The 27622-nt window shown below is 44.9% G+C and overlaps 2 protein-coding genes across 7 annotated transcripts; one reads left to right on the top strand and one right to left on the bottom strand.

The window, feature by feature from the left end:
* LOC119336611 lies at positions 1 to 27622 on the top strand. 6 transcript variants are annotated; one of them, XM_037608663.1, is made up of 18 exons: positions 1 to 82; positions 1027 to 1147; positions 1259 to 1408; positions 1813 to 2074; positions 2208 to 2427; positions 2518 to 2644; positions 4879 to 5091; positions 5189 to 5614; positions 8613 to 8636; positions 8731 to 8789; positions 8892 to 8949; positions 9351 to 9387; positions 9478 to 9809; positions 9928 to 10059; positions 10162 to 10304; positions 26892 to 26951; positions 27096 to 27206; positions 27299 to 27622. In XM_037608663.1, the coding sequence occupies exons 3-17, from the start codon at positions 1268 to 1270 to the stop codon at positions 27193 to 27195; spliced, it is 2334 nt and encodes a 777-aa protein (XP_037464560.1). In that variant the 5' UTR covers positions 1 to 82; positions 1027 to 1147; positions 1259 to 1267; the 3' UTR covers positions 27196 to 27206; positions 27299 to 27622. The 6 variants fall into 6 exon arrangements, with proteins under 6 accessions (XP_037464560.1, XP_037464561.1, XP_037464557.1 ...); XM_037608664.1 differs by having other exon boundaries at positions 8616 to 8636; XM_037608660.1 differs by having other exon boundaries at positions 5189 to 5597; positions 8616 to 8636; positions 8705 to 8789.
* Positions 14001 to 14824, bottom strand: LOC119336614. The gene is made up of 2 exons (XM_037608666.1): positions 14510 to 14824; positions 14001 to 14429 (listed from the first exon to the last, which is right to left on the bottom strand). Exons 1-2 carry the CDS (start codon positions 14735 to 14737, stop codon positions 14214 to 14216), a joined length of 444 nt encoding a protein of 147 aa, XP_037464563.1. The 5' UTR covers positions 14738 to 14824; the 3' UTR covers positions 14001 to 14213.

Here is a 27622-nt window from a genome sequence, read left to right on the forward strand (position 1 = left end):
CTCACCCTCACCTACCAGACCAGAGACTGAGAGCACCATTCACTCAGCTCGTTTCTCTCTTATCAACGTCTGCTCTCTCAAGGTCAGTGCTATCGCTTTATGCAGCCGATTGATTGTTATTTTCAAGCTGTCGATCGATGCTTTGATAAACTGAGAGGTTGTATTGTTAATTCATGGCCTCTGGCTGCTCTTGTCGCCTCCGCTGGCCGGAGAGGAAGGTCCGGTGGCCTCCCTCTTCCTCGGCATATCCAGATCCAGAGTAGATACTACCCGTCGGCACGAACGTTGTCTTCTCGATCGATGCAGCCTCAGGCGGCCGGACAGCAGTAAAGCGTCTCGCCCAGATCTAAGACTTACGGAAGCCAAACCTCAAGCTGCTGCCGGACCTGGTGCCGCCCGTCTGAGCTCTGAGGTTTCCCCCTTCCAGTTCCAGCCAGCGTTTCCATTAATCTCCCCTGCTTTGCGTTTCCCCCCACCGCTTGGCCAGATCTGACCACCCAAGTGTACTCTGCTTCCTCTGATGCTCTTCACGGCCTGCTCTGCTTCTTTCTTCGTCAGCAACCTATGCCCCGGCCCTGCGGCAAAACCGGTTTCTTCCTTCTGCCTGTGTGTGCGTGCGCGTTTCAGGAGGCGACGGTGCGTCCAGATCGCCGGCGCCGAAGCTCGTCGGTGCTGCTGCTGCACCATGATGTCCCTGCTTCCGGACGTGCCGACCCCTTGTCTGCCATTTTGGACAGGCAGCGAGCTAGCTAGTGTGGGGCAGGGCAGGCTCTGCAAAATATATGCAAGCATGATTAATTAATCCCCAGGAGCTTCCACATGCTGCAAAATATGTATTTTCTTCGGGGTCTTCTTGAGCTGTGCATTCTTTTTTAATTTGGCGGAAAAAGGGTAGAAGGTACATCAAATTAGGTTTTTAAACTCTGTAGCCATATTGTTATCTCAACTTTACAAGGATTATGTCATGTGTGTATCGAATTTGGTACAAATCTTACAATAATTTTCTTTTATTTTCATTTAATGCAGGGTTTTATTACACCAGTGGGCAATGTGTTTCAGTTCCGGTTTGTGCTAAATATTTGTTGGCGCTTCAGTGATTTACTGCAGACAACTTTCTTGCACAACTACCATATGCTGCTATAGAAAGGTACGAGCGATCTAGTCAAACGTCAATTCTCCATGGAATGGTGCTCTCTAGTAGAAACAAACTTTTGTTTCTTGTTAGTGTTGAAAGTGCATATTCTGAAATGGATTGCAGAGCAGATACATGGATCTTGAGGCCCTTGAGCGTATACTTGATGGAAGAGAGAAGCCGACAAATCTATCATTCGAGCTTTTGAAGAGTATCACAGAAAATTTCTCAGATGATCGAGAAATTGGCCATGGTGGATTCGCAACGGTTTATAAAGTAAATTATCTTAACAGAAATTATCATCATCTAAGATCATGCTTGAAATTCTTATATCGACTTGAGCCTCAGTAGTTAAAATCACAGTATATATAGCTGTTAGTGTTACATATATTTCCAAGATACTCCTTAGTTTTTGGGATACTCTGCGTATACATTGAAGTCAGTCAATCAGGCAGATTCTTGTACCATAAAAAAAAGACAATTCTGTGTGTGGTACTCCTAGGATAGAGACACGGTGTCTCGCGTTATATGGCACAAGCCTGCTCGCATGCATTAGTTGGTCAGGGAGTCCCAAATATGTGGTGGCGTGAGTATTGTGTTACTCACTTCATCTCTTTATTGCATAGCACCTTCAAATTCAGCTAGACATTCTTTAACTGCTCACAAGAGAAATTAAACAGGGATTGCTCCCAAATGGGGCTGTTGCTGTAAAGAGGATAAGGAACGGCTATACCATCAATGAGACCTTTTTTTATCGAGAAGTTGACAGCCTGTTGAACATTGAACATAAAAATGTCGTACGGTTTCTTGGCTTTTGCGCTAGCACAGACAAGATAGCCATACCAACCGGAGGATCGAAAGAACATATTTACGCTGAGGTACGAGAAAGATTACTCTGTTTTGAGTATATCAACAACGGAAGCCTGAAAAAATATATTACTGGTACGTTGTTGCATCCGATAGTTGTTATCTTTGTTTATTTATCTTTTCCCGTTTATTTCATGTTCAGTATATAGCTTGCATAAATCCATTGTTGGAAACTTTCATTCTTGCTGCTACTCTTTCTATTATTCAGATGAATTAAGGGGACTTGAATGGAATACACGTTATAAAATAATTAAAGGCATCTGCGAAGGTTTGCATCATCTGCACAAGGAAAAGCAGATATTTCATATGGATCTGAAACCCGACAATATACTACTAGACAACGATATGGCGCCGAAAATCACAGATTTTGGTTTATCGAGACTTGATGAGAAGTCAAAAACTATGAGTGAAGAACGTCATGGATCACTGTAAGCTATGCATCAAAAGAACATGTGTCTTTGCATTTACTCTCACATTGTTTGATGTTATAATGCATTGAAATACGACCTTTTATGCAGAGGATATTGTGCTCCAGAATACCTACATCAGGGAAAGATGTCATTCAAATCAGACATGTACAGTTTGGGTGTCATAATTATTGAACTAGTGACAGGACAAAAGGCGGTGCCCAATAATAATAACAATGTATGAAGGTTTTATCTCGCCATGGAGCCAATCTCTTTTTCAAAATATCTTAACTTTCTGCCTTGCATATTTTTTACAATATTTTTGACTAATCATACTTAATTTGCATATTATGGTGTTGGATGGTATGCATATCTGGTAAAATAATACATATTGGATGAGAAAAACAGGCCATGCAATGTTCTTTCTCAAAAGCCTATCTGCTCACCACCGAAAAGTAAACTCTTTGGCTGATAGTGATACTGAGTTACACATTACTCGTGCCACAATTTAGGAAATTGTTCTGATGGATGGTAGCTTCATGCATAACATTTTCAGCCATGTGGTCCCGGGTCACCGGCCTTGTCTCTTCATAGCTTCCCAGAGTCCATGGACCACTCTCGCTTCCTGCTAAAATTGTAAATTATACCTTGCTAGGTTGCTTATATGTGACCTTCGTGGATTTAGGAAATACCCACACACTTGATTTATCCACAACAAAAACTAATTTGTTTTGCTAAATTTTAGTTGACCGAGACATAGTTATGTCTTAATTGATGCTATATTCATGAGATCTTACGTGGAGGTCCATGCAATTTTCTTTTCTTTTTTATATGTTATGTCACTCGACTGAGACTTGGTTAAGTATCAGTCGAGTAAGATCTATCCACACCCAAAATTAATAGGAAGTTTTTTTCCTCATAGGAAACACAAGTTGTGAGCGTTACTTATTCAATTTTTTATGAGACCGTGTCAAGAGGACAGGGAGCTCCTGAGCATGTAAGAAAGGTTGTTGTCGATTAAAGGGCGACCATGCAAAACCGTGGCAAATGAGACAAATTCCCTAGCTAAACTAGACCAGGAGTGTTATCCTGGAGAATAGCAACACCGGCAACCTGTGCGCCCCCCCTTGAAGTTGACAACACCGATGCCAGCCCGAGCCAACCTCCACTGTGGAATTTGTTCGCTATCCTTAGTGAATTGTGACTTGTGAGCGAGTTCTTTGGCAACACATCAAGGCGGAAAACAACGCACTTGGGCACCATCTTTGCGAGCATTGACTCCATCTAAAACTTCAATTTAGAAGGGTGACGCCAAGGGGTGGGTGCCGGGGTTCCTTTGCCATCTCTTGCCCTAGATCCGAAGTTCCGACATGACATGTGTGACCATGATGGCTATGACGATGTCGAGGATGACGGTGACGCCAGTGGCATCCTTGCACGACAACTTCTGCTCGTCCCAATGATGTCTCTATTCCGGTTTGCAGATAGCGACGATGGGGCGGGCACGGGCTGGATGGCTTGTGGTTTTTTGTTTTTGTAACTAATATAATCCCCATTAATCGGTGCTTGCTTTGTCGACGGTGAAAGTAGTCACCAGTGGTGTTTAATCCTTGACCGGCCCAAAAGCCGTCAGTTATGGGGTTTAGGAACGCATCAATGACGTTTGAATCTATAGTAGTGGGTGTTGGCACTGTTCTCTCTAATGCGGTCTGGTGGTGTTCTTCTTTATATAAATCAACAATATTCTTTTTTTGGACACAGTACAAATGCAGGCGCTCATATATACGCGCATACACTCATCCCGATGAACACACACACGCACACCCTACCCACTGAATTGGCATATCATCTTGAGATTTATGAAGTCACCAAAGGTGCCTCGTAGTCGATGAGAAAGCATCTCCTCCCACTGAATTCACATCACCGGAAATTCAAAAATATAAATCCAGGAATAAGTGCGAGCACCAGGACTTAAACCCTGGTGGGCTGGGGATACCACTGTCCACCTAACCATCCAACCAAAATTTGGTTTGCATAAATCAACAATATTCAGACCATCGGATTAGTAGCCACACCTTCACTACGTGCAGGCCGGGAGAAAATCCATCTGTACTATCTCTAGCGCCTCCTTGTATGTATGAACCCTTCTCATCTCTCTCTCTCTCTCTCTCTCACACACACACACACACACACACACACACACACACACAGCAAAAACAAACGACATGGGATGCTCGGTTTGGCAAAAGATCTTTGGAGTGAGTGAGAAAGATATTGGGGTCTTACGTGATTATTGGGAATTAAAACCTTATCTCTCTCATTTTACATCGATCCTAAGCATCCATCGCCTCGTCTAATTTTGTGCAGATGAGAGAGGCGTGTCTAAGCTGGTTTACGTGTCATCATCCTGACGCTTGAGTTTTTTTGTTGAAGATTTCAACTTATTCTATGACACATATTGTGGAATGACAGGTACTTAGGAAATGGAGGCACAGATGGAAGAAAACTGGGAATGAAACACCATTGGTTTACCAGCAAGTAGCAAAATGCCTCGAAATTGGGTTACTCTGCCAGGAAATTGACCCATCCAAACGGCCTTATATATGGCATCTGATACATGTTATAAGAGAAATTGAAGGTGTTAATGAAAAGATGAGCAATGCCTATGAACATACATTTGGACAGGTAAGCTCATATGCTTCATGGGCATTATTGCTTTGAACTACTTACCCTGAGTATCGTGTGTAACACATATATATGTACTCGTGCTCTTTTCATGAAGATAAGCTCTTACTCAGAAGATGATATGCTTGGAATTGAGCCACTACAACTACATTTTCCTTTTGAGCTTACCAAACAGATGTCATGCGCACTTCAGCTAACCAATGAGACAGGTTCTTGCATTGCCTTCAACATCGAAAATACGAGCCCCCTGGCATACTGCATACAGCCGCAGAAAGGCATTATACCGCCACGATCCATGTGTAGTGTTGAGATAACAATGCAGCTACAAGGCAATAGACCGGGATATATGCATCGTGCCAGTGAACTTATTGTATCGAGCACCAAAGTGAATGATTGCCTTGCGGTTGAGGATATAACTACAAACATGTTCATTAATGAGGCGGTCAACGTGGTTGATGACGTGAATTTGGATGTGGTTTTTTATGTCAGTGAGCCACAAGAAGCAAGTAAGGAAACCAGTGTGGTGAGTTGTCTAAGAATACTAACTTGCAAAGCTTTGTCTATTCAGTTAGTGCCCAGTGCAAATTATCTTCGATTATAGTTAGCGTGCCGAATGGATAGGCGTTCAAATCAAAATATATTTACTTATGCTTTGTAGTTGAACTGAACTTTGTGGTTTTGTGAATGAAATTGCAGAGAGATCGCTTTCTTCAACAAATAAAAGACGTCCAGATCAAACATTTTTTAAAATTATTTTAAACGGAGTACCACAGTATAATGAGTAGATTAGGTTGGGTTGCACATCTTTTCCTTTTTATTTTAATGTAGTATAAAATCAACCAGAAAAAATATGTGTTGTGGAGAAGTCAGAATTTTGTTTGTTGACAAGTCTCACCAGTTGTGTGCGTGCGTGTGTGCACATCAGCACGTGACACAGCCACCGAGACACAGGTGAGATCGCTAAACTAAGAAAGAAAACTTATTTACAAAAGCTATGTATATTTAATTATTGTCTAGTACAAATGAAACTTGTGCGTAATGAATAATGGTGCAAGTAAGAGTAACAGCATGGCAGAAATTTAATTAATACAAATGTCAGATCAAATGGCAGAAATTTAATTAATACAGCATGGCAACAACGGGATAATAGGTATAATATTTCGAGTAAGCAATGTTTCACTCAGCCAGGATAAGTGAGCTATTGGTTACCAGGGGTGTTTCATCCTTGTTTGATCAAAACTGTACATACCATATAATGCACTAGAAAGAAAGCGTTCAATTGTCTGTCTGTCCATGTATATGACTTACAAAGCTATGTCTCTTTGATTTGTGTTCAGCATAAATAATTGTTTATTGCATAGTTGATTCCTGGATAATTAAAATAAGCATCGCGCATCAAATCTTTTTTTTCCAACTGATTTTAATACACCAATATAATCAATAGTCATGTTATGTTTATATTACAGAAAAATAAATGACATAGCTGTAGCTTGTTGTACCAATCATTCCAAAAATTACTAGGTACTATTTGAAATTTTACCATATAAAATGAGGAAAGTCAATATTCTTTTTTTCTTTGAATCAAGGAAAGTCGATAGTCATTAACCACTCCTGCCACGGTAGTGTCGTGGCACCTACTACCTCCGTCCGGGTTTATTGGTCCCCATTGTATTTCGTGCCAAATTTTGACCATAGATTAAACTAACAAAATGTTCACGCATGTCATCAAACATTATATTTTTGAAAACTATGTTCAAATACGAATCCAATGAGATAATATTTCTTGACATGCATTAACATTTTGTTAGTTAAATATTTAGTCAAAATGTGGCACAAACTACAAAGGGGACCTATAAACCAGGACGGAGGTAGTACCACTTATTCATCGATTAACTTTATTTTAACTGCGAAACTAAACGACGGGCATAGATTGTCAAGCTGAGTTGGCAATACACATGGATTTTAAGCTGACGTGGACATAGGCCTACATGTCATCTTCATCCCTCCTCTCTACCCATCCTCCATCGTCTCCTTCCTAGAATTGGTTGGGGTTGAGACCGGAGATTTGGAGCACGTCCAGCGATGAGAGGGTGCGGTCGGGATGAAGCTCTGCAGAGTGGGAGCCCTCGGCGCAGTTGATCTTGGCATGCCTGGAGAAGTCAGTGTTGCCAACCACCGCTGTGTCCATGGCCACGCCGATCGATCGAGTCCTTGAGAAACCTTGCTTGGTGTCTGACAACCTAGTTTTCTTTTCCTTTGCTCTTTTCCCCTATACGACCATTAGTCTGACAACCTAATTATCTCCGTGACCGCGAGCATGATGTGTCGGGGTACTCCCACGCGGCCCGGGCATGATGCGCGAGCATGATAATCTTGGAGTTGGCGCCGAGCTGGGCGGGCGGCATGACCATGGGTGTCGGGGTACTCCCACGCGGCCCGGGCAAGCATGGGGATGTTGGCCGTGACGAGCGTCGGGTTGGCCATAGAGCATCTTGGTCTCCCAGGGCCACACTACGGCGGCCTCGTTGTCAGCATCTACGAACTTGGTCGACATGCCGCACAAGCATGGGAGGAAGCCGGACAGCACAGCGATGCAACCACGTGGCCGCCCATGCCGACGTGCTGCAGGCGCTGCAATAGGCGTCCTCGCCTCCTTGGTGCCCTCGGCGCCGTCATCTGGCCATTGTGGGGTTTGAAGTGGCGGTTGTAGAAGTACATGTCGCCGCGCCGCGAAGACCGAAGAGCGGCAGCATCGTGTCATGCTCCATCACAGCAAAGGTCACGGACGGCTCGAGAGACATGTTTACGCCGTCGTGCTCGCCGAACTCATGCCAACTCTCACCGTCGATGATGTGCCTCTCACCTTGCGGTCCACCGCCGGCGGGTCGTACATTGATGCCCTGGTCTGCTGTAGCTACGCGCTGCTAGTAAAGGTCTCATTGGCAGCGGCGTGTGTCACCATCGAGGCGTTGTTTGCTGCCGGGCGTGCAGGCACTTGCATGGGCGGCCCTACTGGTGTTAGCGCTGCTAGTCGCTCGTGCTGCTCAGGTGGCTTGTGGGCATAGTTTTGAATAGCGCGCTAAGCATCTTAGCGACGGACCTCTTCCAAATGCTATAGCGGAGCTATAGCGCGCTATTTAAAATGTTTGTTCATTTGTTTGGACCAAAGTCTCGTAGCGCAAGTTCTTTTGTAAATGCTATAGCGTGCTATAGCGGGCTATTTAAAACAGTGCTTGTGGGTGGTTGCCTTCGCGCGATGTTCACGGCAAATCAGTGTTATGTGTCATGACGTTGTTCCGATAGTGCTTGTTATGTGTCAGAAAGAACAAAAGAGGGTTCCTTCTAATTTACTCTATTGTGTAAGATAGATGATTCGAGATGATCAAGGTAGAAAAGAGATCCCAACTAAATTCATTAATGAGGCTAATTACGTTGTGGCATTGGAATGATGCTGCTTCAGTGACTGAGTTGAATTGTACTGATGCTTCCTTTTGTCTGTCTTTCATGCATTGGCGACGTAGCAGACAATCCAACCTTTACTACAGGTATTAGTTTTCGGGTTTTCATTTTCTTCTCTTCCCAAGACCTTCCATCTCAGTGGTGGTTTCTCTAGTGTTGACAGGAATGTTCTTTGGTCAGATTACATATGGTGCAGTCGGTTGGTTATTTTGTATGGATGCACATCAGACAGAGCCATTGTAAGTCTGTAGGATAATATGGGAATTTTAATCTTTAATCTTCCTTTTCAAGTCACTGCATTGGAGGTGATTATCCTGCTTTACTACCTCATTATCATACAGGATTGTAACCGGTCACTCACTTGGTGATGTTCAGATTTGGAACTATGAAACACAGCAGGCAAGTTACCTCTATTGCTTCTTCTGCTAGTATTTTGGACAAAGAAAGAAAATTATGGCCACTTGCCCTTTGCATCAGAAAGATGCTCGTGGCCCAAGCATTTACAGTTCGTAAGTACATATACAGATTTTGTTGATTTCCAAATATAGGAGGAAAAGTCTATTCTTGGGATGCTCGATGGGAGCTGTATAATAATGTTGAAGTTTTTGCCCACAGTCAATAAAACACCACACTGTATTGACAAAAAAAAAATTGCCTGCTTTTTTCCCGCCATAGTATTTCAATTAAATTATCATGATTAAATGTAAAGGGTCATCACCAAAAGTTCAATTTTGTTGGCAAATATACCAAGTTTTTGTTTAGGTTGGACCAACAAATGACTCATTCTTGTTTACTAGCAGAAAGTGGTTGCTTCTATTAAGGTCTCAAAGAGAGGAGGTAAGCTTTCTGACTTCTTAACATGATTTTCTTCCACCATATGTACAGTTGTACAATGATATGCTAATCAGACGACTGCCCTCACTGCAGTATCCATTGTTAAATTTATTGCACGAAAGCGGTGGATTGTGGCTGTGTCAGATGATCGTGTCCTCCATGTGTACAAGTATGAAACGGAACTCGAAAAGGTCACGAGTTTGAAACCTCACGATTATGACAGTTTCGTGTCTTCATTAGACGTTCATCCAACCCAGCCGTATGTGCTGTCAGGATGTGGTAGGCAAATAAAGCTTTGGGACTGGGACCAGGACTGGAATTGCATTCAGACATTTGAAGAACACTCAGATAATATTAATGAACTAAAATTTAACCCAGAGGACACCAACAGTTTTGCAAGTGCTTCAGATGATTATACAATAAAGGTTTTGCTTTCTCTCTCTTATTTGTTTGCTAAGTAACCTTTTTGACGCGGCGTTGATGATGGAGTACGTTTCATTTTCTGCTGTATCATGACCGGAGGCTCTTATGGTTTGTGTTCAGGTTTGGAGTCTTGATTCTCCCAAATCCAAGTATACTCTGTTTGGGCATTCAGATAAGGTGTATTGCCTGGATTTCTTCAAGCGTGATTGTCAGCAGTATTTGATTAGCGGCTCTCTTGACAAGACTGCCAAGGTCGGCTATTATGCTGACTGCAAAGTACTCCTACATTAATACAACATGTATCTAGCATTTCTAATATATGCGTGCCTTGTTTTTTTTTTCTTTTCAAAACAGATATGGGACTTGCAGAAGAAGAAGTGTGTTCATACACTGGAACATGAGTGTCACGTCTATTCCGTCTTTGCCCATCCCAGTTTTCCAGTTCTAATTACACGTGCTTATGATGCTCTTCGTGTGTGGAGCTCCACTGATTTCAGGTAAGCACGATACAACCACGGCCTGATCTCCCTCCTCCGGCCACCCCTGCAGCCGCCGCGTCCGGATCCGGCCTCGGCGCCATCCGCTCTCTCCATCCCTCTCGGAAGAATAGGCAGGAGTGGAGCATGAGCCTTCGCAACCTTGCGCCGTCCGTCCCGTCCTCACCGCCAGCAGCCCTATCGGCCACCTGGCCGCCGCCTCCCGCCGAGCTGCCTGCTGGCTGCAGGGTGTGCGTCGTCCTGCCGGTCCCCCTGTCCGCTGCTTGGTACGATCCGGATTGGGAGCACCTGGCAGCGCCGCTGCAACCGGTGCTGGGCCGCCCTGTCCAGGTGGGGTAGAGTGTCCGTGCAGGTGGTGGAGGAGCCCCTGGCCAAGCCTGTGCCCGCGTCCGCGAGGCTCCCTGTGTCGGCTGCTCCGACTTCGCCCGTCCTTTGTCCGCGCCCCCGGCTTGCCTCTGCGTTGGCAGTGGCTGCATCTGCCACTCCGGCCGTGCTGCGCATTGGTCCATCGTTCGCGTCGGCTCCTGCTGTTCCGGCCATGCTGAGAGCCGGCTCTGCGCCCTAGTCGGTGGTGGCGGTCGCTCCCACCATATCTACGATGCGTCTGACCCACCACTGTTCATCGACCCTGCGTCCCAAACGACCTCCATGCTGCTGCTGGCTGCCTTGCTCGGTGAACCCTTTGGTTCGGGCAATGCGGTAGTGTCCGTGGCTGTGTAGGATGGGGCTCCCAATGCTCTGGCAACTGCCTCCCGATGCGGTCTGCAGCTTGTCCCGACCGCTCCACTCGCGCCGCTCCAGTTGCGGCAAAATTTCGTGTTTTGACCCTTTTGTCAAACAAAATCGAGATCTGACCCAGTTTGAAAACATTTCGGGATTTGACCCTTTTGCTACCGCCAGACCGTCAGGCGGTAGGGTTGCACAGTCTACCGCCGCAGGTTCCGGCGGTAGGTGTGCCTGACGGTCGTCAAGCCATTAACGGCTGCTTACGGACCTACCGCCATAGTCCACGGCAGTAGCCCACAGAAACCTATTGTCGAGTGCCCTGGCGGTAGGTTTTCATAAAGTTAACTACTTTGATTTTGTCTTTAATTTTTTTGCCATAGACATAAGAAACAATAAGCACAATTTCATAGACATAACATAGTTTGATCACATCTAAAAAGTTTTGCCATTACGGACTAAGAAACAAGTACCAAATAACATAGTTTGATCACATAACATAGTTTGATCACATCCAAGTAGTTTCACGAAGCCAACATAAGAAGTTTAACAAGTTCAACGGGCATCGACCACATAAAAGGTTTCGTCCATAGGTAGCAATCAAACATGACGATCATTAGCAGCCACACACATATATAGTTTAGATGATATCGATGACGATCATCATCTTCAAGCCTTGACGGTTGGTGTTCCTGATAGTAATAAGGATGGCTTGTCCAACATGAAGATTCTTCCACCCAACCGAGCTTAAATGTGTGCGATCGTCCGTGTCCACGCCGTACGCACAAGTAGTGACGGGGCACCTTGCGGTAAGGCGTATTCCAGCATAGCCTTCTTCATCAGCCTCGATGCCACAACTCTTAGATAGGCTCTTTGGAAATTTCTGAATAAGAAAAACATATCAATTAATAAGTATGGATTCTCTGAACTATTAACAATTCTCTGGATTCTACACTAATAACATACCATGACATGTCGATCGATCATGGTACTTGTCAGACGGGTCACGAATGGCGCCGCGATCAAGTCAACACGTGGCAGAAAGTTGTCCCATAGGTTGCACACCTCCTGATCGCTCAGCCTCACTCTTTGAGCATAGATGGCTTCCTCAAGTGGGTTTTCATAGTCATCATCCTCATCAAGTGGTGGTGGCGGCGCCATGTTCCTTATATAAGCATTGATTGGATAAAGTTAATTAAACATCAATATTTGTTCTAATGCAAGCAAAACAAATATCTACAATATTCATACAATAAATCATCACATATGGCTATAAGAAAGACTAAACCTAGAGAGGGTTCATCTAGGTTCGAGGGTTCATCATATAACCTAGAGAGTGTTCCTCATATGGCTATAAGAAAGACTAAACCTAGGGTTCATCAACTAGGTTCATCACATTGCAATCATCTAGGTTTAGGGTTCATCATATCAACTAGAGAGGGTTCCTCATATGATTGACTCAAACTAATTGGGGGATTGGAGGATCTTACCTTCCTCTTTCCGTAGCCATTTCAATGCGCAAAATCCGTGAATCAACGAAGAAGATCGCAGTGGGGAAGTGGAGGAGATGAGAAAATGGGCGAGAGGAAGAAGAAGGCGGCTGGGTGGGTGGGGATTAGGGGTTGAGGTGGAGTGGGCGAGCGAATGGGTTTATAAATGCCCAAACACTACCGCCATGGGGTGCGGCGCGCAACCCTACCGCTGCGCTGCTCGATTTTTTGGTCACAGAAGTGGGGCGTGGGGGGAGGCATCCTACCGCCGGGCCTGACGGCGGTAGGTTGTGGTAGGCTACCGCCGCGCCCTATGGCGGTAGGGTGCCTTTGTGTGGATTTTTTGCACCTTCTAACTTCTTTTGTCTTCAATTTCTGGCATACAACATTTAAACAACATATGTATGACATATAAAGCACACAATGTATGATATATGATGCACACACCACAAATCTATAAATAAGGTAGGTTCGATACACCACAAATCTATAAATAAGGTAGGTTCGGTACATAGCAATTTAACGAAACAGTTTCACGAGCAAATTCATATGGTTCACGAAGCAAATATGCAAGACACGGCAGCAACTTCAGTCCTTCCTTTCCCTCTTCGACTTTCGGTCCTCGTTATCCTTGGATTGCTTCTCGGCCGCCGTATTCTTGCGGGCCGCAGGACGTGCTTTCTGAAACGGGGATGGACTCTTCCAGTCCTTCTTCGGCACATTCCTCTTCTCACGCTAGGTTGGCTGAGTTGGTGGAGGTCCATCGTCATCATCGTACTCCTCCTCCTCATCCTCATCGTGCTCTTCCTCTTCCTCACCATGTTCTTCTTCTGCGCCCTCTTCTTCTGCGCCCTCTTCTTCCTCTTCCTCTGAATCATCATCATCGTCGTCGTTCTCCTCCTCGTCATCTTGACCCGTTCTAGACGACGAGGCTGCATGGCTCGATGAAGCGAGGCTACGCATCGGTGCAGGAGGAAAAACATCCTCGGTGTTTGTACCGCACCCAAGCAGGCCCACAAGCCGGCGTGCTTTGTTGACGTATTTCTGCAATGATAACGGAAGAATATGTTAACTTCTCGAATGTCCAATGATAACGAAAATGAACTCCGTATTACCTTCACCGTTTCCCTCAACTTGTTCTCACTAGCTCAAGTCCCAGGGACATCACTAAGCGCATCAGAGGCATGAAAAATGCTTTTGTTCAGCTCCGAAGACTACAAAGTAATAAAATGAGTCAATAGCACGAAAAGCTGATTTCATCCAACCGTCGGTTCGAAAGAGGTAAAAACAACATACCACTCTATTCATGAGGGGTCCGTACTCCCTAAACCCGCCTTGAAGCTGTCTGATGCTCTCGTTGCAGGTTTCATTCTCCGAGGCGTCATCGAACAGGTCTTTGGCATCTGCTGTCGTCCACTGGGGCCTCAGACGCAGACGATGCTTGATGCCATCATCGTACCACAACATGTGATCCTCGTACGCGTCCCAGTCAATCACTCTCCTCTCCGTGTCTTTGCGTCCTTTCCACTTGTTCCATTCATTCACGTATCTCGCATGTTCGGCTTCCCAATCCGTGATTGATTGATTGTTCTTCCTACTCATCCTGCAATGCGTAAGAAAGAATGTAAAACACCCTTCTTTTATGAATGTAAAGCATGAAAACAATTACTTAGAATCGATGCCCGTTTTGTGGTACTCACTGGTGTAGGTCGTAGCCACCGGTATCGTGGCCGGCTGGTGGTGTGTGTTGTGCCTTACCAAATTGTGTGGCAACGCGCTGTGCCAAGTGGTACTCCACGGCATAGACACAAACCATGGGCATGATGCACCGGAAGAGCAGCCGGTCCTGCTTGCACATTCTGTTCAGCTCGAACCCCCACTCTCGATCATCACTATACGACCGCCAAGTAACCTATAACCAAACAATGGTAAGCTCAAGTGAAAGTGTTATCGAAACAATGGTAAGCTCAAGTGAAAGTGTAGTTCTTATACCTGGAAAGGCGTGAGAGCATCAAGCTCGTTGCTGAAGACCTTGTACAAGGCCTTCGATTCGCCCGTGTAGACACGCACCACGTCCCAAGCGTATGCGACGGTCGGGTACCGATCATCTTCGTCATCTCCACCATAGTCCGTCCATGCACGCGAGTGCATCTTCTCCAGACGGCCCATCGGGATTCGCTCCCACATCCAAATGGAGAGGCCCCATACACATCCACACATACCGGACGAGACTTCCGCTCTCTGGGTCGCGTCGTCAAGCTACCAACCAAGTATAGATGATAAGATGTCAAAATATAAAGCAACACATGTCTGATATTTGAAAGAAAGTGATATTCACTTACCGAATGGTATAGGTAGGCAAGTCCGGCGGCCCCCCAGCTGTACCCCGCATCCCAGTCCTTCAGGAAGTCGAGATACATCCATAGGGAAGAGTTCCTGGAGCAGTCCGGAAACACTACCTCCGTGAGAATGTACCACAGGTAGGCCCTGGCGTACTGCTCCACCACCCGAGGCTCGACATCTTCCGGGCACTTGCTCCAGTGCTCGAGGAACCATGACAGCGGTATGCCGGAAGTCCGGTTGCTCTTAGCCGGGGGGGGGGGGGCAGTCGCCGATGAGGCTGACAACCCTCTCGGGCCAGCTCGCCCTCTCCACTCTTCTTGTGAGAGGACGACCCTCCAGCGGTAGTGCCGTAATCATCGCCCAATCCTCGAGGGTCACAGTCATCTCCCCGCATGGAAGATGAAAGCTGTGCGTCTCTGGCCATCACCGGTCGATCAAAGTCGTGAGAGCTGAGTGAACGAGCGTCGGCGGCTTACGCTTGAACTGCAGGACGAAACCCAATAGTCGGGCTCTCCTAAAGAACGATGCGCATCGATCGTCGTACTCCATCTTAACCGTCGTCGTGTGAGCCCTCATCCGCAGTGGCGGCAGCATCTGTGAAAATCAATAACCAAAGCATAATTAGCATGGACATAATAGTTAGCAACTTGTTTTCATCAATTCAAAAGATTTGGTTTAAAATGCTAATTATCACTCCATTCTCAATGAAACGGGCACGGTGACGCTTGTCGAACCTAGGGTCAAGCATTGTGTACTTTGTGCCGATGTCGTCCGCAAGAGGTAGCCTCCTAAAAGAATTGCATAAGCACATCAAAAGATTTTTCAACATGAACTAGAGTTCAACATTAACTATGAAACACATCGATGCATAACAAAAATTAATCACATCCAACAGAACCTATGAGTTCAATCTTTGAATAATCATATATCAAGATTATTATGAACATGAACTAAATACAATACATATATCAAAGAACTAAATAAAATACGGTTATGAACATGCAATCACCATGGTTTCAATGCATCATAACACATATTTCTCCAACAACATCCAACATGCATAATCTCATTTTTTGTTAAAAAAATTGAACTAGGGTTCATCTTGAGGATTCATACACTACATATAACAAATATATCAAATATTCATCTCCAATATCCATCATACACTACATCCAATACTTGAATCATAGCATAGGAACATGCATCATCCATCATATAAAAAAACCATTCAAATCAATTGTGAACTATGGTTCATCTTAACACAACCATACCAACTCTTCAATATAGTTCAAATCTAACACAATATAACATCTAGAATCAACCTAAATCAATCCTAGGGTTAATTTTTTTTTCAAATAGGAGTGATTTCAATCGAATAATGCGACAAATCGAAAGGTGTTTGATTAAAACTTATTGGAGGGATTGAAAGAGCTTACTTTTCTTTCTTCGGGGCCATCTCGATCCGCAAAATCCGTCAAGAAACGAAGAAGATCGGAGGGGGGAGTGGAGGGGATGAAAGAGGGCGACTTTGAGCAAACTGCTTTGTTCTTCGTGGTGGGGGCGGCTGGGTGGGGGGAGAAGGGGGTGGGGGCGGCTGGACCGCGGTTTTTTATGCCCACACCCTACCGCCAGCATCTCCGGCGGTAGATTCAGACAACCTACCGCCGGGTGGAGTGGCGGTAGGGTGTGACAGAGGGGGCACGACGGTCGTTATCGTTGTTGACGTGGACAAGTTTGCTACCGCCGCTTCTCCCGGCGGTATGCTATATGATCCTACCGCCGGGCCCCCTGGCGGTAGGCAAAAGGGTCAAATCCCGAGATATTTTCAAACTGGGGTCAGATCTCGGTTTTGTTTGACAAAAGAGTCAAAACACGAAATTTTGCCTCCAGTTGCCCCCTGTACCGACCGCGAAGCCACCCACTGCCGCTTGTCTATCATGCACCGTCACGGTGGCCTCTCATGTGCATCATGGTTGGGGGACTGGCTTGGATGCCTCAGCAGGAAGATGACGCCCTCTGATCCCATGTGTTGCACGCCAACAGCACGTGGGGAAACATTGGAGATTGGCACCTCGTCACCGGGCGCCTCCATTCGGCATCTACAAAGGCGTTTCGTCGGCCCACTTCCATTGTCCGCCCTGCTCCTCCGGCATGGCTCAAGGATGTGTCTCTCCAAAGGTCATCATGCCCATTCTTGTAGGAACCCAATCCGGTGCATGAGATGCCTTCCTTTCGGCCACAAAGTGTGTTTCTCTTGTGCTCAGCACCGCTCTGATCTGTCTTCGAAGCCGTGTCACGATGCCTCTGAAGGAAATATGCCCTAGAGGCAATAATAAAGTTATTATTTATTTTCTTATTTCATGATAAATGTTTATTATTCATGCTAGAATTGTATTAACCGGAAACATAATACATGTGTGAATATATAGACAAACAGAGTGTCACTAGTATGCCTCTACTTGACTATCTTGTTAATCAAAGATGGTTATGTTTCCTAACCATGGACAAAGAGTTGTTATTTGATTAACGGGATCACATCATTAGTTGAATGATCTGATTGACATGACCCATTCCGTTAGCTTAGCACCGGATCGTTTAGTATGTTGCTATTGCTTTCTTCATGACTTATACATGTTCCTATGACTATGAGATTATGCAACTCCCGTTTACCGGAGGAACACTTTGTGTGCTACCAAACGTCACAACGTAACTGGGTGATTATAAAGGTGCTCTACAGGTGTCTCCAAAGGTACTTATTGGGTTGGCGTATTTCGAGATTAGGATTTGTCACTCCGAATATCGGAGAGGTATCTCTGGGTCCTCTCGGTAATGCACATCACTTAAGCCTTGCAAGCATTGAAACTAATGATTTAGTTGCGAGATGATGTATTACGGAACGAGTAAAGAGACTTGCCGGTAACGAGATTGAACTAGGTATTGGATACCGACGATCGAATCTCGGGCAAGTAACATACCGATGACAAAGGGAACAACATATGTTGTTATGCGGTCTGACCGATAAAGATCTTCGTAGAATATGTAGGAACCAATATGGGCGTCCAGGTCCCGCTATTGGTTATTGACCGGAGACATGTCTCGGTCATGTCTACATTGTTCTCGAACCGTAGGGTCCGCATGCTTAAGGTTTCGATGACAGTTATATTATGAGTTTATGAGTTTTGATGTACCGAAGGAGTTCAGAGTCCCGGATGAGATCGGGGACATGACGAGGAGTCTCGAAATGGTCGAGACGTAAAGATCGATATATTGGATGACTATATTCGGAGTTCAGAAAGGTTCCGAGTGATTCGGGTATTTTTCGGAGTACCGGAGAGTTACGGGAATTCGCCGGGGAGAAGTATTGGGCCTTATTGGGCCATACGGGAAAGAGAGAGGGGCTGCCTAGGGCAGGCCGCACGCCCTCCCCCATGGCCTAGTCCGAATTGGACTAGGGGGAGGGGCCGCACCCCCTCCTTCCTTCCCTTCTCTCTTCCCCTTCCTTGTCTCCTACTCCTACTACTTAGAAGGTCTCCTAGTTGGACTAGGAAAAGGGGAATCCTACTCCCGGTGGGAGTAGGACTCCCCTAGGGCGCGCCATAGAGAGGGCCGGCCCTCCCCTCCTCCACTCCTTTATATACGGGGGCAGGGGGCACCCCATGGACACACAAGTTGATCATCGTGATCGTTCCTTAGCCGTGTGCGGTGCCCCCCTCCACGATATTACACCTCGGTTATATTGTAGCGGTGCTTAGGCGAAGCCCTGCGACAGTTGAACATCAAGATCGTCACCACGCCGTCGTGCTGACGGAACTCCACCCCGTATCTCTGCTGGATCGGAGTTCGGGGTGCGTCATCGAGCTGTACGTGTGTCAAGAACTCGGAGGTGCCGGAGTAACGGTGCTTGGATCGGTTGGACCGGGAAGACGTACGACTACTCCCTCTACGTTGCGTCAACGCTTCCGCTTCGGTCTACGAGGGTACGTAGACAACACTCTCCCCTCTCGTTGCTATGCATCACCATGATCTTGCATGTGCGTAGGAATTTTTTTGAAATTACTACGTTCCCCAACAGTGGCATCCGAGCCTAGGTTTTATGGCTTGATGTTATTTGCACGAGTAGAACACAAGTGAGTTGTGGGCGATATAAGTTATACTGCTTACCAGCATGTCATACTTTGGTTCGGCGGTATTGTTGGATGAAGCGGCCTGGACCGACATTACGCGTACGCCTACGCGAGACTGGTTTTACCGCCGTGCTTTGCACACAGGTGACTAGCGGGTGTCAGTTTCTCCAACTTTAGTTGAACCGAGTGTGGCTACGCCCGGTCCTTGCGAAGGTTAAAACAGCACTAACTTGACGAACTATCGTTGTGGTTTTGATGCGTAGGTAAGAACGGTTCTTGCTCAGCCCGTAGCAGCCACGTAAAACTTGCAACAACAAAGTAGAGGACGTCTAACTTGTTTTTGCAGGGCATGTTGTGATGTGATATGGTCAAGACGTGATGAGATATAAGGTGTTGCATGAGATGATCATGTTTTGTTGAAGTTATCGGCCACTGGCAAAAGCCCTATGGATGTCTCTTTGTTGCATAAGATGCAAGTGCCAAATAATTGCTTTACTTTATCGCTATACGATAGCAATAGTTGCAAGAGCAATAGTTGGTGAGACAACCATGTGATGACACATTGATATAGATCAAGATGATGAAGATCATGGTGTCATGCCGGTGACGATAGAGATCATGACAGTACTTTGGAGATGGAGATCAAAGGCGCAAGATGATCATGGCCATATCATGTCATATATTTTGATTGCATATGATGTTTATCTATTATACATCTTATTCTTGCTTTGATTGACGGTAGCATTTTAAGATGATCTCTCACTAATTATCAAGAAGTGTTCTCCCTGAGTATGCACCGTTGCCAAAGTTCGTCGTGCCCAGACACCACGTGATGATCGGGTGTGATAAGCTCTACGTCCATCTACAACGGGTGCAAGCCAGTTTTGCACACGCGGAATACTCAGGTTAAACTTGACGAGCCTAGCATATGCAGATATGGCCTCGGAGCACGGAGACCGAAAGGTCGAGCGTGAATCATATAGTAGATATGATCAACATAGTGATGTTCACCATTGAAAACTACTCCATCTCACGTGATGATCGGTTATGGTTTAGTTGATTTGGAACACGTGATCACTTAGATGACTAGAGAGATGTCTGTCTAAGTGGGAGTTCTTAAGTAATATGATTAATTGAACTTAAGTTTATCATGAACTTAGTCCTGGTAGTATTTTGCAAATTATGTTGTAAGATCAATAGCTTGCGTTGTTGCTTTCATATGTTTTTTTTTATATGTTCCTAGAGAAAATTATGTTGAAAAATGTTAGTAGCAATGATGCGGATTGGATCCGTGGTCTGAGGTTTATCCTCATTGCTGCACAGAAGAATTATGTCCTTAATGCACCGCTAGGTGACAGCCCTATTGCAGGAGCAGATGCAGACATTATGAACGTTTGGCTAGCTCAATATGATGACTACTTGATAGTTTAGTGCATCATGCTTAACAGCTTAGAATCGGGACTTCAAAGACGTTTTGAACGTCATGGACCATATGAGATGTTCCAGGAGTTGAAGTTAATATTTTAAGAAAATACCCGAGTTGAGAGACATGAAGTCTCGAACAAGTTCTATGGCTAAAAGATGGAGGAGAATCGCTCAACTAGTGAGCATGTGCTCAGATTGTCTGGGTACTACAATCGCTTGAATCAAGTGGGAGTTAATCTTCCAGATAAGATAGTGATTGACAGAGTTCTCTAGTCACCATCACCAAGTTAGTAGAACTTTGTGATGAACTATAGTATGCAAGGGATGATGAAAACGATTCCCGAGCTCTTCGTGATGTTGAAATCGACGAAGGTAGAAATCAAGAAAGAACATCAAGTGTTGATGGTTAACAAGATCACTAGTTTCAAGAAAAGGGCAAAGGGATAGAAGGGAACTTCAAGAAGAACGGCAAGCAAGTTGCTGCTCAAGTGAAGAACCCAAGTCTGGACCTAAGCCTGAGACTAAGTGCTTCTACTGCAAAGGGATTGGTCACTGAAAGCAGAACTACCCCAAGTATTTGGCGGATAAGAAAGATGGCAAAGTGAACAAAGGTATATTTGATATACATGTTATTGATGTGTACTTTACTAGTGTTTATAGCAACCCCTCGGTATTTGGTACTGGTTCAGTTGCTAAGGGTAGTAACTCGAAACAGGAGTTGCAGAATAAACAGAAACTAGTTAAGGGTGAAGTGACGATGTGTGTTGAAAGTAGTTTCAAGATTGATATGATCATCATCGCACACTCCCTATACTTTCGGGATTAGTGTTGAACCTAAATAAATGTTATTTGGTGTTTGCGTTGAGCATGAGTATGATTTGATCGTGTTTATTGCAATACGGTTATTCATTTAAGTAAGAGAATAAACTGTTGTTCTGTTTACATGAATAAAACCTTATATGGTTACACATCCAATGAAAATGGTTCATTGGATCTCGATCGTAGTGATACACATATTCATAATATTGAAACCAAAAAATGCAAAGTTAATAATGATAGTGCAACTTATTTGTGGCACTGCCGTTTAGGTCATATTGGTGTAAAGCGCATGAAGAAACTCCATGCTGATGGGATTTTGGAATCACTTGATTATGGATCACTTGATTATGGATCACTTGATGCTTGAGAACCATGCCTCATGGGCAAGATGACTAAGACTCCGTTCTCCGGAATAATGGAACGAGCTACTGACTTATTGGAAATAATACATACCGATGTATGCGATACAATGAGTGTTGATGCTCGTGGCAATATCGTTATTTTCTGACCTTCACAAGATATTGAGTAGATATGGGTATATCTACTTGATGAAACATAAGTCTGAAATAGTTGAAAGGTTCAAAGAATTTCAGAGTGAAGTGGAAAAATCATCGTAACAAGAAAATAAAGTTTCTGCGATCTGATCGCGGAGACGAATATTTGAGTTACGAGTTTGGTCTTCAATTAAAACAATATGGAATAGTTTCACAGCTCACGCCACCTGGAACACCACAATGTTATGGTGTGTCCAAACATCGTAACCACACTTTATTAGATATAGTGCGATCTATGATGTTTCTTACCGATTTACCAATATCATTTTGGGAACATGCATTAGAGACAACTGCATTCACGTTAAATAGGGCACCATCTAAATCTGTTGAGACGACACTATATGAACTGTGGTTTAGCAAGAAACCAAAGTTGTCGTTTCTTAAAGTTTGGGGCTGCGATGCTTATGTGAAAAAGTTTCATCCTGATAAGCTCAAACCCAAATCGGAGAAGTGCGTATTCATAGAATACCCAAAGGAAATTGTTGGGTACACCTTCTATCACAGATCCGAAGGCAAAACATTCGTTGCTAATAATGGATCCTTTCTAGAGAAGGAGTTTCTCTCGAAAGAAGTGAGTGGGAGGAAAGTAGAACTTGATGAGGTAACTGTACCTGTTCCCTTATTGGAAAGTAGTTCATCACAGAAATCTGTTCTTGTGACTACTATACCAATTAGTGAGGAAGCTAATGATGATGATCATGTAACTTAAGATCAAGTTACTACCGAACCTCGTAGGTAAAACAGAGTGAGATCCGCACCAGAGTGGTACGGTAATCCTATTCTGGAAGTCATGCTACTAGATCATGATGAACCTACGAACTATGAAGAAGCGATGGTGAGCCCAGATTCCGCAAAATGGCTTGAAGCCATGAAATCTGAGATGGGATCCATGTATGAGAACAAAGTGTGGACTTCGATGGAGTTGCCCGATGATCGGCAAGCCATATTGTATAAATGGATCTTCAAGAGGAAGACGGACGTTGATAGTAGTGTTACTATCTACAAAGCTCGACTTGTCGCAAAAAGGTTTTTGACAAGTTCAAGGTGTTGACTACAATGAGATTTTCTCAACTGTAGCGATGCTTAAGTCTGTCCAAATCATGTTAGCAATTGCCGCATTTTTATGAAATCTGGCAAATGGATAAACAAAACTACATTCCTTAATGGATTTAAAGAAGAGTTGTATATGATGCAACCAGAAGGTTTTGTCAATCCTAAAGGTGCTGACAAAATACGCAAGCTCCAGCGCTCCATCTATGGACTGGTGCAAGCATCTCGGAGTTGGAATATACGCTTTGATAAGTTGATCAAAGCATATAGTTTTATACAGACTTGCGGTGAAGCCTGTATTTACTAGAAAGTGAGTGGGAGCACTACAACATTTCTGATAAGTATATGTGAATGACATATTGTAGATCGGAAATAATGTAGAATTATTCTGCAAAGCATAAAGGAGTGTTTGAAAGGAGTTTTTCGAAGAAAGACCTCGGTGAAGCTGCTTACATATTGAGCATCAAGATCTATAGAGATAGATCAAGACGCTTGATAAGTTTTTTCAATGAGTACATACCTTGACAAGATTTTGAAGTAGTTCAAAATGGAACAGTCAAAGAAAGAGTTCTTGCCTGTGTTACAAGGTGTGAAATTGAGTAAGACTCAAAACCCGACCACGGCAGAAGATAGAAAGAGAATGAAAGTCATTCCCTATGCCTTGGCCATAGGTTCTATAAAGTATGCCATGCTGTGTACCAGATCTATTGTATACCCTACACTGAGTTTGGCAAGGGAGTACAATAGTGATCTAGGAGTAGATCACTGGACAGCGATCAAAATTATCCTTAGTGGAATAAGGATATGTTTCTCGATTATGGAAGTGACAAAAGGTTCGTCGTAAAGGGTTACGTCGATGCAAGTTTTGACACCGATCTGGATGAATCTAAGTCTCGATCTAGATACATATTGAAAGTGGGAGCAATTAGCTAGAGTAGCTCCGTGCAGAGCATTGTAGAATAGAAAATTGCAAAATACATAACGGATCTGAATGTGAAAGACCCGTTGACTAAGATTCTCTCACAAGCAAAACATGATCACACGTTAGTACTCTTTGGGTGTTAATCACATAGCGATGTGAACTAGATTACTGAATCTAGTAAACCCTTTGGGTGTTGGTCACATGGCGATGTGAACTATGGGTGTTAATCACATGATGATGTGAACTATTGATGTTAATCACATTATGATGTGATCTAGATTATTGACTCTAGTGCAAGTGGGAGACTGAAGGAAATATGCCCTAGAGGCAATAATAAAGTTATCATTTATTTCCTTATTTCATGATAAATGTTTATTATTCATGCTAGAATTGTATTAACTGGAAACATAATACATGTGTGAATATATAGACAAACAGAGTGTCACTAGTATGCCTCTACTTGACTAGCTTGTTAATCAAAGATGGTTATGTTTCCTAACCATGGACAAAGAGTTGTTATTTGATTAACGGGATCACATCATTAGTTGAATGATCTGATTGACATGACCCATTCCGTTAGCTTAGCACCCGATCGTTTAGTATGTTGCTATTGCTTTCTTCATGACTTATACATGTTCCTATGACTATGAGATTATGCAACTCCCGTTTACTGGAGGAACACTTTGTGTGCTACCAAACATCACAACGTAACTGGGTGATTATAAAGGTGCTCTACAGGTGTCTCCAAAGGTACTTGTTGGATTTGTCACTCCGAATGTCGGAGAGGTATCTCTGGGCCCTCTCGGTAATGCACATCACTTAAGCCTTGCAAGCATTGCAACTAATGAGTTAGTTGCGAGATGATGTATTACGGAACGAGTAAAGAGACTTGCCGGTAACGAGATTGAACTAGGTATTGGATACCGACGATCGAATCTCGGGCAAGTAACATACCGATGACAAAGGGAACAACGTATGTTGTTATGCGGTCTGACCGATAAAGATCTTCGTAGAATATGTAGGAACCAATATGGGCGTCCAGGTCCCGCTATTGGTTATTGACCGGAGACATGTCTCGGTCATGTCTACATTGTTCTCGAACCGTAGGGTCTGCACGCTTAAGGTTTCGATGACAGCTATATTATGAGTTTATGAGTTTTGATGTACCGAAGGAGTTCGGAGTCCCGGATGAGATCGGGGACATGACGAGGAGTCTCGAAATGGTCGAGACGTAAAGATCGATATATTGGACGACTATATTCGGAGTTCGGAAAGGTTCCGAGTGATTCGGGTATTTTTCGGAGTACCGGAGAGTTACGGGAATTCGCCGGGGAGAAGTATTGGGCCTTATTGGGCCATACGGGAAAGAGAGAGGGGCTGCCTAGGGCAGGCCACGCGCCCCCCCATGGCCTAGTCCGAATTGGACTAGGGGGAGGGGCCGCACCCCCTCCTTCCTTCCCTTCTCTCTTCCCCTTTCTTGTCTCCTACTCCTACTACTTGGAAGGTCTCCTAGTTGGACTAGGAAAAGGGGAATCCTACTCCCGGTGGGAGTAGGACTCCCCTAGGGCGCGCCATAGAGAGGGCCGGCCCTCCCCTCCTCCACTCCTTTATATACGGGGGCAGGGGGCACCCCATGGACACACAAGTTGATCATCGTGATCGTTCCTTAGCCGTGTGCGGTGCCCCCCTCCACGATATTACACCTCGGTTATATTGTAGCGGTGCTTAGGCGAAGCCCTGCGACAGTTGAACATCAAGATCGTCACCACGCCGTCGTGCTGACGGAACTCCACCCCGTACCTCTGCTGGATCGGAGTTCGGGGTGCGTCATCGAGCTGTACGTGTGTCAAGAACTCGGAGGTGCCGGAGTAACGGTGCTTGGATCGGTTGGACCGGGAAGACGTACGACTACTTCCTCTATGTTGCGACAACGCTTCCGCTTCGGTTTACGAGGGTACGTAGACAACACTCTCCCCTCTCGTTGCTATGCATCACCATGATCTTGCGTGTGCGTAGGAATTTTTTTGAAATTACTACGTTCCCCAACAGCCTCATCGCCTTCCCTACTGCCCGCACTGGATGTCGTCGCAACACCGGTGGATGTGCAATTGCAGCCCCTCCTTGCGGAGGAGACCGAGCTGCTTTGCACTGAGCTTTGCAACTGCCTTGCGTGAGTTGGGAGTGTTTGTGTAGAGCGGACACCGCTCCCCCCAAACTAAAGGTTGTGCCGGTTGTGCCTTCTATGCTTGAGCTTCCGATTGGGTCTTCATTTTGGGAGGAAGCAAGCCTTTATGGACATTTCTCCCTCGTGCTACATCATGTCCATCATCGATGCATGTGCTGTTGACTGCCTCTAGGTGTGTAGTCATCGATGAGGTCGTGGCACTAGTGCTGCAGATTATGCCTGAGCTGCAGGTGCGTTGTGGGGAGCTCACTTCACCTCTTTCATTGGTGCTTCCGAAGGAGATGGAGGGTGGTGTCGGTGAGTGACGACGTTGATGAGGTAGGTGTGTTGGCACCTAATTCTGAGGCGCATCTGCCGGGTTCGCCTCTGCCATGTGAGCAACTGGAGGCACCTAAGTCCGTCATGTCGGTGGTAACCGTGGCTGAGGATGTTGTTGCAGTGGTGTCTGTGAGGGACAAGGTTGATGACATTCTCTTTGAGATACAGCTTGGCAGCTTGCTCACACGTTTGGAGGCGGCCAATCATGGATCTGGCAAGACGATTGTGGAGAAAGCACTCAGAAAGAAAAGCAAGAAAGGTGGCGCCACAGGACGTCCGTAGCTGCTTGATGGATATCCATCCTGGGCGGTCCTTATGGCCGTGTTTGTGGTCTTCAGCCCAGGACGCTTTCGTTAGGGGTTTCCTTGCGGTGTAGTAGTGTGGGGATTGGTGGTCGTTGCGTGTTGGGTATGGTTGTAGGGCTGATCGTGCCCTTCTGGGGTTACATGCTCTATAAGTAGTCCGCATGTGGTTGGTTTGTGTTGGGTTTTGCCTGGTTTTCCGTTAATTAACTGGGCAATTGTCTTCTGCTTAATTAATCGACGAGGCAAATCTTTTAACTCGGTTTAAAAAAAATGTTGGTTAGCCCCTCTCTCTATATTTGCTAAAATAGCGAGTGCTCCATATTTCCCAGGCTGAAGACAACGCTTGGGTTCAGTATTCGTGGTTTCGCATGTTTGACAGGGTCAGAAAGGTAATCATCGGTGTTTCCAGTTCTTTTTTATTTCTTCATTACCCTGTGGTTGTCTGCTTAGTTATAGTGATGCTGTAGTCCATTACACTGATTTCGTTTGCTAAGATTCCAGACTAGTAAAGCGTGTGCTCTTTCATCTATCAGGGTTGCACTTTCACACTATGGTGGAGTGTTGGTGATGGAATTGGTGAAGAAGGACAAGGTGGTAGTGAAGGCAGCAACAAGAATTCCATATCAGCTATAGAACGTGCTTCGGTATAGTGCATTTTTTTAATTAAAATGGTACATATACAATATCTATGCAGTGGACCATCGTGTGTGCTAACTCGGGCATAATGAATTTCCAGATCCGAAAATTTGAACCCGGTTGCAGATGAACAGCACCTCTCGAAGCAGAAGCAGAACTAGTCTACTCTCTTGCCATGGGGAAGCAGGTGGTAACAGCTTGTGTGCTGAAGATGATGATTTCATGAGGATTACTTTTTGTTGTCTGCGAGGAAATTGTACTTCCGTCTGTGCGTGCGTGATGAGTGATGACTGATGACTGAAGCGCATATAAATGTGTAAATTAACAATCTAATTGCCGGAGATCCATTCGTAAAATAATAATTGACTGATAGATGCCACGTGAACTAATTTCCTTGCCATTAATTAGAGCACAGTTAGGTAAA

This window comes from Triticum dicoccoides, chromosome 7B, assembly GCF_002162155.2.
Source record: "Triticum dicoccoides isolate Atlit2015 ecotype Zavitan chromosome 7B, WEW_v2.0, whole genome shotgun sequence".
In the NCBI taxonomy this organism is placed as follows: Eukaryota; Viridiplantae; Streptophyta; class Magnoliopsida; order Poales; family Poaceae; genus Triticum; species Triticum dicoccoides.